At 40.8% G+C, this 13923-nt stretch overlaps 1 protein-coding gene and 1 long non-coding RNA gene across 3 annotated transcripts in view; one reads left to right on the top strand and one right to left on the bottom strand.

The window, feature by feature from the left end:
* VTCN1 (V-set domain containing T cell activation inhibitor 1) overlaps positions 1–13923 on the bottom strand; it is a 68389-nt gene that overhangs the window by 13423 nt on the left and 41043 nt on the right. The window contains exon 3 of the mRNA XM_020889343.2: positions 1434–1781. Coding sequence (XP_020745002.1) covers positions 1434–1781 — 348 coding nt within the window. The remainder of the gene's footprint in view (positions 1–1433; positions 1782–13923) is intronic.
* LOC139035118 (uncharacterized) overlaps positions 1–13923 on the top strand; it is a 78113-nt gene that overhangs the window by 45335 nt on the left and 18855 nt on the right. For both annotated transcript variants that reach the window (XR_011487629.1, XR_011487630.1), the window contains exon 2: positions 11779–13586. This is a non-coding gene — a long non-coding RNA (uncharacterized lncRNA). The remainder of the gene's footprint in view (positions 1–11778; positions 13587–13923) is intronic.

Genomic DNA, 13923 nt, shown 5'->3' with positions numbered 1-13923 from the left:
GACTCTCTTAATCCCTATTTTAACATGGAGAAACTAAGTCTCAGTGAGGTTACCTTGCCCAAGCCACTGTTATGTGCCCAGGTCTGTCTCTAGATCTGTGCTTCAAACCATTACATATACATGTCATGAGAGTTCCCAGAAAGACCTGTGCAGACTAACTTAGGCTGGGAAGTCTCAGAATACTTTCTATCTTTCAAGGCTCCTATTAAATGTCAAATTCTTGCCATGGGGGCCTTCCCATCCCTTTACTCCCTATGCATTTGGATATGATCTCTGGATCCCCAAATCTCTCTATATTTTCTCTTCAAGCACTTAATACACTTGTGGCTCAGTGGTAAAGAATCTCCCTGCCAATGCAGGAGACTGAGGTTTGACTCCTAGGTTGGGAAGATCTCCTGGAGGAGGAAATGGCAACCCACTCCAGTATTCTTGCCTGGAGAATCCTGTGGACAGAGGAGCCTGGCGGGCTACAGTTCATGGGGTCACAAAGAGTTGGACACAACTGAGCAACTAAACAAAAAGCACTGTAGGACTTCCCTGGTGGCTCAGATGGTAAAGTATCTGTCTACAGTGTGGGAGACCCGGGTTCGATCCCTGGGTCGGGAAGATCCCCTGGAGAAGGCAATGGCAACCCACTCCAGTACTCTTGCCTGGAAAATCCCATGGATGGAGGAGTCTGGTAGGCTACAGTCCACAAGGTTGCAAAGAGTCAGACATGACTAAGCCACTTCACTTCACTTCACCAATTATTATAGATTTTACACATATTTCTTATCTCTGCCGTGACCCTCAACTCTATAAACTCTATAAACTATGAGCTCTGGCTCTAGAAGGAAGGACAATTATCTTTGTTTTCTTAATCATCTTTTTACTCTTACAGTATCTGAGTCCCTTGTACATAAATTCAGAAAATGTTAAATTTAGTTGGTAAGGAAGTATGGATTTCATGGGAGAAGGATTAGTGAGTTTATAGGATAATATTGTTTTGGTCAGTTACCTTTGAACTTCTCCTATAATGGTTTCCACTGCTGTGAGTCCCTGGAGGTACTGATTTCAGACTTGGGCTAGAGCCTACTTAGAACAGAAAAGTCTCAGACTGGATTATATATAGTCTTCTCTCACTAGCAAAACTGAAGGCTACCGTAAAAGAGAAAGAACAGAGAGCTACTGAGGGAGAAAAAGTATTTTGGAAAAATATTTCAGGGGATATATGAGAAAATTCAGAAGAGGCTAGAGTCCTGAACAAAAGATTTTAAGACTTAATATTATAGTGGGTTACTTCTGGAGTTGGTGTGGGTCTTAGACAGCAAGGATGGCTGCTAACAGAATTCAGATGGTCTTTGTTTGAATATTAGTCACTCATGAGCTATTCACACTTTCTAGTCTCAAATATCTCCTGGCCCCTTCCTTCCCACTGTGCAAAGGTAACTTACCTCCAGTTTTATATTCGAGGTTAGCATTCCCCTTGCCCTTAGAAGTGATGATGTAACATTTATAGGTGCCAGCATCCGTGAGTTGTACATTTTTCAGCCTCAGAGAGGCATTACCAACTATTACTTGATCAGAAAACACTGCTGTCCGGCCTCTGAACATTTTATCCTGGTTTGACAGGACATCTTTGCCTTCTTTGAACTCATGGACCAAGCCCATGACACCTTCCTTCAGCCACTGTATCACGATATCAGCAAGTTTGATGTCAGGTTCAAAAGTGCAACTTAGGATGCCATCCTCCCCGATGTTCCCAGCTGAGGTGAGAGTAGTGACTGTGATGGAGTGTCTTCCTACAATTCAGGAAACAAGCGTCAATGCCAAGGGAAGCTTTGGAACATCTGCAACTAAATCCTTTGTCATTAAAAAGCCAAACAGTGACTTCTATAAAAAATTAGAAATATACAAAACAGGAGAGTCATGAAAAAAGAAGACATAATAGAGCATTAAGACAATAGTTTTGATACCTTCAGCAGATCTGCCAATAGCTGATAAAAAAAGGTATACTATAGCTTTTTTTTTTTACTATAGCTTTTTGAGACCAAGCAACCAAAACCTTGAGACCAAACAAGAGGAGAATGTATTGGACTTGAGTTTTGAAGATGAGAATTCCAATCCTGGCTTGGTCAGTTAACAAGGTTTGTGAACTTGACTCCACCTCTGGGTTTCAGAAAATTGTAGGTAAGGATATCTGTCTTACCTACCTTAAAGAGCTCTTGTGAGGATCAAAATCAAATGGATGTGAATTTGATTTGCAAACTGTAATTAACCATATAAGGTAATTGTTATTCTTAGTTAACCAGAAGTGGCATAGAAATGAACTCTCATGTTAACTAAATGTGGCTAATAATTCTGAAGAATGCTAAATTCTAAAGTGCTGTTACTTTTATCTCCACCTGAATGATAAGGAAACTAAGGCATAGAGAATAGAAGTGACTTGATTAAGGTTAGAGTGCTAGCTATGGTAAAATGAAGAATGGTACTTAATTCAATTGATTTGGGACCGAAGATAGAAGTCACACCCTCCTCTCCAAACATATCACAAGTAGAAGCATTAATTAGGGTGACAGTCATGTCCACTGTCTCTTCTGCACTTGCCCACTCAGTCTGTAAGGAATTGACCAACTCTTCTTGCTATACTGGAGGCTGCTGATTAAGGATGTTTGTGGGGTGATTTAATTAACTGAATATTCTTGAGAGCCTCCTTTTGTGATTTGGATGTGAAGCTAAGGAGAAGGATGGGTCTTTGAGCTCAAGAAGAGAGTGGTACAGACCCAAAGAAGTGTGGGGGAGACCATGAGAGGAAAAAATGAAGGGAGTCCCCCATCTCCAGTGCTGTCTTAGATCCTGAAGGTTTTCAGGTCTAGTTTCTGTCTACCTTCTGAGTATCCTTTAAACAAACACTGATTATAATGGTCTGCACAAGCATCTCTTTCTTACAACCAAGAAAGTCCTACATATGATAGGTGCTGAGCACTTCTCAGCTGGACTTCTCAGCTTCCTTGTTGGTGTTCCTGCCTCTCATCTTTGCATCCAGGTGGACCTTAAAGAACAATATTGACATCTCAGTTTTTTCTTTTTTAATACTGTTTTTTATTTTTTAGTTCTAAATTTTTGTTTTGGCTGCACTGGGTCTTCATTGCAGCATATGGGCTTAGTTGCCCTGTGGCATGTAGGATCTTAATTCCCCAAACCAGAGGTGGAACCCACATCCCCTGTACTGGAAGGCAGGTTCTTAACCACTGGACCACCAAGGAAGTCCCCATGTCAGTTTTCTAATCACTGACCTTCCATGACTGCCAAGGGCTATGGAGTAAACTTCAGACTAATAGCATGGCCTTCAAAGTGAAGTACTGTAGGCTACATAGGAAATGCCCATATATATTTGCTCTTATTGCTGCTTTTCCAGCCATACTTTCTACTACATTCTATACTGTAGTTTGCATATCAAGCAATTTATTTATTTGCTGCTTTCAATGGAAAAATACATAAGCAAAGGATACTTGCTATTTTTCAAATTTAAGAGGTTAACATTTTGAACACAGGGATATCTTTGGCCTCTTGTGTCTTCCAGCCCATAAGAGGTTGGAAATGTCTCATTAGCTCCTAAGCCTTTGTAAACAAATGAAGGTAATGGATGTGGGACAGAACTGGAGAAGCAAGCTGGATGAATTTATGTTATAAAGAACAGAGAGCTACTAATGGAAGAAAAAATTATCAGTAAAAAGGAGACAGAAGAAACAAAAGCACGTGCATAGGCTGAGTTGGAAGGATGTTTTGGAGGCTTTAGAGTATGGGAAATGAGAGGCTGTGGAGTAACTGCCATGAATGGCCATCTATGTGGGAGATTTGGGGAAAAAAATATGAAAGAGGGTAGTATGCAGTTTAGCTGTGTAATATGAGTGCAACATACCCCACCCCTGCCTGTTCTTTCTTTCCCTTTTGTGCTGCTCTAATAAAATTCTATTTTTATTTTTGCAAAGATGTACTTGATTTTTTTCAATAAAAGAAAGAACATAAAAAAGTTCAATGTAATAGCAAATTTGACACATTTGCTCTTCCTGTACAGAATCCTGGAACAGTGGGGCTCACAGACAGGCTCTAACAGAGGACCTCATCATGAGGAAAGAGTTTGCCCTGCCTTGGCATTTTCTTTTCATTATTTTTATTTATTTGCCTGCGCCAGGCCTTACGGCACATGGGATCTTTAGTTGTGGCATGTGGGATATAGTTCCCTGACCATGGATCACATCCAGGCCTCCTGCACTGGAAGCGTGGAGTCTTAGCCACTGGACCACCAGGGAAGTCCCCTGCTTTCGCATTTTCTTGAACATTGCTTTAAAGATTTAATTTGCTATTTATTTGTTTTTACTTGACAGATTGATATCCAAGATATTGCAGGCTAGTACTGGTTATAATTGTACTGTGTATCTTGACACATACCCTTGTTCATCTTGCACCTACAGTTTATAGTTCCTTCTCCTTTATCACCAATTGTTCAAATCCTACTTATATTCAAGGCTATTCACATTGAGGGATTCACATGAAACCCTTTTTGATCTGCCAAAACAAAGTTAATAGATTCTCGGGAGGTGGGAGGGGGGATGGGGATGAGGAACACATATAAATCCATGGCTGATTCATGTCAATGTATGGCAAAACCACTACAATATTGTGAAGTAATTAGCTTTCAACTAATAAAAATAAATGAAAAAAAAAAGTTAATAGATTCTCTTTACTCTTCCTGAACGCTTTTCTTTGCCTTTATTGTAGCACCTGTCTCCCTTTACTTTGTCTCTATTCCGTCTCTGGCACTAATTCATAAGCTTTTCAAAGGAAAAACTGTCTTAATCATATTTGTAAGTCCTGTAAATGCTTTGATGGTTACTTTTATGTGTCAGCTTGACTGGGTCACAGAGTACCCAGCCATTTGGTCAGATATTCTGGGCTTCCCTGGTGGCCTGCAATGCGGGAGACCTGGGTTTGATCCCTAGGTTGGGAAGATCCCCTGGAGAAGGAAATGGCAACCCACTCCAGTACTCTTGCCTGGAAAATTCCACGGATGGAGGAGCCTGGTAGGCTACAGTCCATGGGGTCGCAAAGAGTCAGACACAACTAAGCGACTTCACTGTCACTTTCTGGGTATGTCTGTGAGGATGTTTCTGGGGGAGATTAGTATTTGAATCAGTAAAGCAGATCACCGTCCTTAATGTGGGTGGGCCTCATCCAATCAATTAAAGATCTCATAGAACAAAAAGGTGGAGCAAGAGGGCTCTCATGCTGCCTTTGAGCTGGGACATCTGTCTTTTCCTGCCTTCAGTCTTGAACTGTGATTTTTTGTGATTTTGAGCCTGCCCATTTTTAGGCTAGAACTACACCATCGGCTCTTCTGGGTCTCACACCTTTGGACTCAGACTGGAACTGAACTATCTGGGTCTCCAGCTTACTAACCACAGATCTTAGGACTTCTCAAAGTCCACAATCATGTGAGCCAATTCCTTCTAAATTTCACTCTCTCTCTCTGCCTTTCTCTCTCTCGCCTCCTCCCTATATCCCCCCCCCCGTCACACACACATACCCACACCCACCCTAACGGTTCTGTTTCTCTGGAGAACCCTGACTGATAAAAATTTTGGTACTGGAAGTGGGGGTGCTGCTGTAATAAGTACCTAATAAGCATATGGAGGAAGTTTTGAAACTGGGTAATGGGTGGAGGCTGAAAGAGCTTTGAGGTGTGTGCTAGAAATGTGGATGTTAGGGCCATCTGGTGATGTCTCAGGTGGGAAATGAGGAACACATTACTGGAAACTGGAGGAAAAGCAGTCCTTGTTAGAAGGTGGCACAGAACTTGGCCAAACTGTGTTCTAGTGTTTTGTAGAAGGTAAAACTTATGAGCCATAAAATTGGATACTTTGCTGAGGAGATTTCTAAGCAAATTGTTGAAAGAGAGGTTTGGTTATTTCTGACTGCTTATACTAAAATATGGGAAAAGAGAAAGATGAATTGAAAAAAAAAAATTGTTAAGCAGAAAGGATCCATAACTGAGATTTAGAGAATTCTCAGCCTATCAATATTGCAAAAAATGAGAAGACTGTTCTGAAGATAGCACTCAGGGTGTGGGTGAATATCCATTTGATAAGGAGATGATATGTGTGACTCATGGATTTTAACAGCCACCACAACAGAAGTCAGGAATAGAGATAGGATTATATATTGCCAGCTTGGTACAGAAAAAACCTAAGGGTATAGAAAAATGAGACAAAATGAAGGAAGGCTATCAGACTTCTTAGATCCTACACTAAGACCAGACCACAGTGCTATTCAGCTCTATGCTTCAGCAGGCCAGGGGGGACCTCTCTTGGAGCTACTCCGTGTGTGATATTTTGTCATGGCAACCTGAGCAAACTAAGACAAGTGCCTAGTGCTGTTTCTATAGAGAAAAATAATGTTTGTTGAGTGAATGAATAAATGAATGAATCAAAATCAGTTGAAATCAAGACACTGTTTGAAATAATGATTCTATCCAAAGTGATTGTAGGAGTAAGGAACATTTGGCAAGATTATCCCATCTAAATTTTGGGGAAATGTGAGTCAGTGAAAAAAAGGAAAAGCAATGAAAATACACCATGATTCTCAATAAAATCTTAAAGCAAATGTAACTATTTTAGAGCAAGGGTAAATTTGATTGTAGTTTATAAAGTCCCATTAAAGTTGAATTGAAAAATTACTTTTTAGAAAAAGTATATGATTAGCACAATTTATGGAGAGAATGAAATGGTAATGACTTATCTTAGTTCAGTAATTATGTTACCAAATTAATTTTAATGTGTTGGCCTTGAGCCCACAGGTGGAGAATTTGTTGAAATATCTCTTGGAAAACGTAATGATTAAAAGTAGGCAGCTGTGGAGTGCCCCCAGGGACCCACCGCCAGCTCTAGCTCATTTAAGGTTGCATTAAAGATGTGGCAGATGGAATGAGTGCACTGTTGATTAAATCCCCCCTCCTTGTAGCAAATCAGGGAGGAATAAAAGCCAGTGAGAATTTTAAAAACCATGAGGACCTAGGCATTGCTTTCACACCCAGAAAGCAATCAATAAATACTTATTTGTTAGGTGAATAAATGATGGTTACAAGTGATAAAATGAAATTTAATTTGCAAGCAATAGCATACAAATATTGCTTCTCTCAAAAAGAAATCTGTTTTCCATTTGGCCAACAAATATTGGCTCAAGGAGCTATATTCTAGGAACCACAGTCTGGTCTCATGTGACTCTCCAGGTCTCTTAAACACCAGGGGCTCTTGTGTGGCTAGTTGAGGGTAAAAGAACTTTAAGAGACGGTTAGAGTTTTGTATCTACTGTTAAACAGGCATGGGTTTTAAGAATTCCACTGGTCTCTTAAGATTCCATCAAACCTCTTTAAAGTTAGAAGCCCTAACCACTCTCTGAAAATGAATTCTCTAGCTCCTGGGGGCTAATTACCACCACAGCTCTGGTCTGCATGCAAAATGAGGATTGTCAGAGGGCAGCAAGCTGAAATTGGAGCCTTTCTGTTTTCACATGGATGGGCACTATTCAACTGCCATCTGCAGTAGGAGTAGGAATCTCTTGGAAAGTGGGGATATAGGTAGCACAAGGCAGGGATTCTTTTTTTTTTTTAATTTATTTTTAATTGGAGGATAATTGCTTTACAATGTTGTGTTGGTTTCTGTCACACAGCAAGGTGAATCAGCCATTAAGTGTTTTTTTTGTTTGTTTGTTTGTTTGTTTTTCCATTTATTTTTATTAGTTGGAGGCTAATTACTTTACAACATTGCAGTGGTTTTTGTCATACATTGAAATGAATTAGCCATGGATTTACATGTATTCCCCATCCCGGTCCCCCCTCCCACCTCCCTCTCCACCCCATCCCTCTGGGTCTTCCCAGTGCACCAGGCCCGAGCACTTGTCTCATGCATCCAACCTGGGCTGGTGATCTGTTTCACCCTAGATATACATGTTTCGATGCTGTTCTCTTGAAACATCCCACCCTCGCCTTCTCCCACAGAGTCCACAAGTCTCAGTCGTGTCCAACTCTTTTGCAACCCTATGGACTGTAGCCCACCTGGCTCCTCTGTCCATGGAATTCTCCAGCCAAGAATACTGGAGTCGGTAGCCATTCCATTCTCCAGGGGATCTTCCTGCTCCAGGGATGGAACCCAAGACTCCTGCACTGCAGGCAGATTCTTTACCATCTGAACCATCAGGGAAACCCTGAACCAGCCATAAGTATACATATAACCCTGTCCCTCTTGTGCCTGCCACCTGCCCACCCCCCCAATCCCACCCCTCTAGGTTGTCACAGAGCACCAGGCTGAGCTCAAGGCAAGGATTCTTTATAGAAATTATGATTCTGGGATGCCCAGTACCACTGGATGAAACCTGGGAAAGTGAACTTTCCTTTGAAGTGACTCAGTAAGTTCTGTGGATTCCAATAGCATAGAGAGCATTCTCAGCATCCACTGCAGCCTGCTGTCTGGATGGGCACCATAGCACATGTTGGAAATGTGGGAACGCATAGGCTTAAGCCTGCACTGCTGGCACCTTGGGAAGCACCTGTCAGTGCCACTCTCACCAGAGAAGAGGGCAGGGTGGAGGAGAACAGTTGCTTTGGGAGAAAACATTAGAAAGGATGCTAGGCCAGGCTAGTGAAAGGAGCAATGTAGGGAAGCAGGTTGGGTTCCAAAAATCACTGCAGATGGTGACTGCAGCCATGAAATTAAAAGACGCTTGCTCCTTGGAAGAAAAGCTATGACAAACCTAGACAGTGTATTAAAAAGCAAAGACATGACTTTGCCCACAAAGGTCCGTATGGTCAAGACTGTGGTTTTTCCAGTGGTCATGTATGGCTGTGAGAGCTGGACCATAAAGAAAGCTGAGTGCTGAAGAATTGATGCTTTTGAACTGTGGTGTTGGAGAAGACTCTTGAGAGACTCTTGGACAGCAAGGAGATCAAACTAGTCAATCCTAAAGGAAATCAGTCCTGAACATTCATTGGAAGGACTGATGCTGAAGCTGAAGCTCCAATACTTTGGCCACCTGATGCAAAGAACTGACTCACTGGAAAAGACCCTGATGCTGGCAAAGATGGAAGACTAAAGGAGAAGGGGGTGGCAGAGGATGAGATGGTTAGATAGCATCACTGACTCAAGGGACATGAATCTGAGCAAACTCCAGGAGATGGTGAAGGACAGGGAAGCCCAGTGTGTTGCAGTCCATGGGGTCACAGAGTCAAAAATGGCTTAGAAACTGAACAACAAGGAAACAGCAGCAGAGCCTGGCATGTAAGAATAGGTATCAAGCTCTGGGTGATCAAGTCCCAGCTCTGCCACTTATTGGATATGGGACCTGGGCAAATTTTCTAATTTCTCTATTCCATAATTTTTTAAATGAAATTATCTGTAAATCCCCATAATCTGTAAAATGGGGATACTAATAATAGTAGCTCCCTCAGAGGGTCCCTGAAGGGACTAAATGATACAGTGTAAGTAAAGAGCTTAGCATGGTACCTGACTTGCCACGTGTTGAACCTTAAATCAATGATATTGATGACCATTATTAGTTAGAATCATTTAGAAAGATTGCAGATCAGCACACAAGGAGGAAAGAAATACTTTACTAAATGCTTGCAGTGATTCAGTTTAAGCCAGATAACAACCTTGAGAGGCAGGAATTATATTGTTCTACCCATTTTATGAATAGGATAAAGAAGCTCTGTGGGATTAAATGGCTTGCCTAAAGCCCTATATCTAGCTAGTAGTGGAGCCAGTATCAAACTCAGTCTTGACTGAGTTTTTCCTAAGCCTGAATGTGAAAGTCGTTCAGTGGTGTCCAACTCTTTCCAGTCCATGGAATTCTCTAGGCCACAATACTGGAGTGGGTAGCCGTTCCTGTCTCCAGCAGATCTTCCCAACCCAGCAATCAAACCAGGGTCTCCTGCATTGCAGGTGGATTCTTTACCAGCTGAGCTACCAGGGAAGCTCTAAGTCTGTATTCCTTCTATCACATTTTGCTGATATCCAGGGCCAGATTGAGATATGTGGAGAGCCTACCCATGAAAACAGTATCCCCACCTCCTGTAAAAATAAAAACAATTAAAAACCTAAAAGAAGTATAAGAAAGGTCAACATCTATTTGATTTCCCAGATGACTCCAGTGAAAAAAATGTATCAATTTCTTTTCAAACAACTTCAATGTTTGTGTTTTGGTGCCAGACTACTGCTACTGCTAAGTCACTTCAGTCGTGTCCGACTCTGTGCGACCCCATCCCTGGGATTCTCCAGGCAAGAACATTGGAGTGGGTTGCCATTTCCTTCTCCAATGCATAAAAGTGAAAAGTGAAAGTGAAGTCGCTCAGTCATGTCCGACTCTTCGAGGAACCTGCCTTATTGTTTATCCAGTGACCAAAGATGGAGCATCATTAGGAGGCAGTGTCCAGTGTCCAGGATTCCCTAACTTCAGAGGAATTGCCTGGTGTGGCCAGGAAATCATACAAGTTTTAGGAGGTGCTGTGTGAATGCGTTAATAATAGCAAATGATTAATGGCACTGATGGTATCAATGTAAACAATAATAGCAGCCATTTATTACACATATATGTGTCTGGCACTTTATAAACACTTTCTCATGTAATTCCCACAATGACTCTCACTATTTTACCAGTGAGGTTCTAGAAAGTTAAGTTACATCCCAAAGGATACACAAATGTTATCCCTGAGGTTAGAGCAACTCCGATCTCTAAGTGTTTCTACCGCACAGAGCTGTTCGAAGTTACCCACGGGTTGGGTGACAGCGCAGACTAGCAGAGTACCGTCAGGGGCCTTTCCACTGCATCTCCCTCCTTCTTACAGGGTCACCCACCGAGGCTGCCCTAAAACCAGCCTGATGGGAGCTGTTCAGCCTCTCTTCCCAACCAACCACCTCAAATGCATTTGGGGGCCTATATTTAGAGTTTAGAAAGCGTGGAATGCCTATCAGAAGGTGACCTATACAGCCTCAGGAAAGTTACAAAGAAATAGATTTTTTTTCTGTATTTAGAAATATTTTTATCATCTGTGGTCTCAGGAATAATGCCTGCAAGGTACACCAGAAAACATCCTTCTGTGTTACAGCTCTGTTACATGAGTGTCATGGGTATAGGGCGATGGGTGGGAGTGTGGATTCTGGAAGCAAATGTCCAGGGCTTGAAATGCAATTATGTGTTTGTGCCTGGTTGCTAGCTGTGTGCGACTTTACACAAGTTTCTAATCAGGACATAGTAATATTTATCTCTTATTTGTTGTGAGTTGTAAATCAGATAATATAGGCAAAGTTATTTGGCACCATGAGGTGAACACAAAAAAGATTTGAAAAATATCACCGCCACCACCACCATCATCTACCTAATGCTATTTGCTTAATTTCATTGTCTATTATATTAATCCAGCTAACATTTTATCTAACTCATTTAAAATGTGGTAATGTCATGCTCTCAGGTACCGGTTATGGTTCTTTTAATAAACAGGCAATTGAGAAAAATCCAACTAAATAGCGTTAAACTAATAAACAGTCCATTTAATCTAAAATAGCCAGCTTTTACTTTTTGAAGGAGAAAGAAGGCAGAAAACCTTTCATTGGTGGTAGGGTTTTAATATTATTTGTAGCTCATGGCTGAACCGAGTGAACTGTGACTTCTGTCTATGTATTTACCCCTCCTTGCCTCTGTCCACTTGTCTATTCAAAAAACACTTAAAGAGTCTTCTTTGTATTCAAGGAACTGTTGCTACACGTTTGGAATCTGGTTCCCTGACCAGGGATCGAACCCGGCCCCCTCTACCTTGGGAACTCGGAGTCTTAGCCACTGGACCACCAGGGAAGTCCCCGTTTTTTATATAGAATATACTGTTCTGTGTCTTGCTCTGTTGCTCAACATTATGTTTCTCATTTGAGAACATACATCTGTCAGTCACCAGGAAATAGAAGTTAAAATCACAGCAGTATTCCACAATATCCAGTGTTGGTGAGGACGTGACGCACTGGGTCCCTCATACACCTCTGGTTAAGAATAACTTGGTAAATCACTTTGGAAAATGAAATGGCAGTATCTACTAGGATCTGTTTATTGGCTTTCTGGACATACTGTTTTATGAATTGCTTATTTTAAGATACTAGAAAAAGAATTAAAAGTAAGCAACAGGTAGGTCCTACTGTATAGCAAAGGGAATTATATCTAGTCTACTGGATTAAACCGTAGTGAAAAGATTTTTTTTTTTAAAGAATGTACATATGTATATAACTGAGTCGCTTTACTATGAAGCAGAAATTAGTACATTATAAATCAACTATACTTCAACAAAGATTTTTTTAAATAAAAAAGAACTTAAATGGGTCATCACTTTAAAAAAAAAGAATTAAAAGACAGCAAAACAAAGCAGGAAGAGGAACATTAATAAAGATAAAAGCTAGAATTAATTAAATAAGGAAATCAGAGAAAGTAAAAATAAAACCAAAACCTGGTTCCTTCAAAACTACTATAAAGCTAATTAACACCTTGTAAATCTATTTTAAGATGACAGAAGGTTGGGGGAGAAAGAGCACCCAAGATTAGGAATAGGAAGAGATAAGACAAAGAGAAAACAAATTATAAAAGAATATTAGAATGAAATAGGCTAGTGAGCTCAGAAACAGATCCATACACATTTGGATGCTTGATTTATGATAAAAATAACACTAATGAGAAGTGGGGGAAGGATAGTGTTTTGACCCATCTTAACCATCGTCTTTGCCCATGCACAAAATTATTCTAGATGGTTGTAGATATAAATTTGAGAGATTAAACATTAAAGCTTCTATAAGATAACCTAGAAGAAAATATTTATGACCTTGGAATAGGTAGATATCTTAAACAAACTGCTTACAAAAAATTCCTGGTATAAAGAAAAGGATAAATTGGACTGTGTTAAAATTAGGAACTTCACTCATTGAAAGACATTCTTAAGAGAGTGAAAAAGAAAGCCAAGGAGTAGAAGAGATTTCTCAATACATATAACCAAATTGCACTCAGCATATAATTCCTACATATCAAAAGAAAAAGATAACCCAAGAGAAAAATAGATGAAAGACAAAATACACATTTTTATCGATAAAGAAAATGGAGAAAGATGCTAATATCTTCTCTAGGCAAACACATCTACAATGAGTTTTATTCATTTAGGCCTTGTGATTACTATTTAGTGGCAGCACACACACTGGAGGAGAGTGACAGAGAGAAAAGACAGCTGGAAATATAAGAACTAAAGTTATCAAGTGACAGCTTTGGCCACAGTCTAAGTTAAAATAAATGTGTTGGCCTGAGTCAGGCGCTTCAAGGGAAATGAAGCAAATGACTTGCTTCAGAGAGGACAGCTGCTGGTCTAACTCATTCAACGTCTTAATCTGGCATCCATAATAGATGCTCCTGAGACGTGGCCTACACAGAAGAGAGGACTGTTCCGGCAACCGACATCAGTTGACTGCCTTTGGAAACTCACCATCCATGCCACAGTGGCGTCTGTTTCCCACATGGAACAGCAGTTATGACCAGTAAGTATTCTGTTTAAGAACCCTGTCTTTGAAGACTTGATATTCTTCAACACTTCAGCTGAAGCCTCATTGCAAAGGAATCATCTACTCAGGTCACCTGTTGATAGAATGGCTCAGCCAAGGCACTTAGCTGTGATCCCAGAATGATAGCTTCAGCACTGTCTAGTGAAGAGAACAGTCTGAGAGACATTCCATTTGTTTCTCTCAACTACCTGGGGATGTAGATATTGTTTCCTCCACGTCATATATGGGGGAACTGAGGTCTGGGGAGTTAAATGACTAAAGGGCAGAGAATGCAGCCAATACGTAGAAGAACCAGTGCTCTCCTCTGAGGCGT

The sequence above is a fragment of the Odocoileus virginianus genome, chromosome 5 (assembly GCF_023699985.2).
Source record: "Odocoileus virginianus isolate 20LAN1187 ecotype Illinois chromosome 5, Ovbor_1.2, whole genome shotgun sequence".
NCBI lineage: Eukaryota > Metazoa > Chordata > Mammalia > Artiodactyla > Cervidae > Odocoileus > Odocoileus virginianus.
Note: the sequence above shows the minus strand (reverse complement) of the source record. Positions and strands in the feature narration are given on the sequence as shown.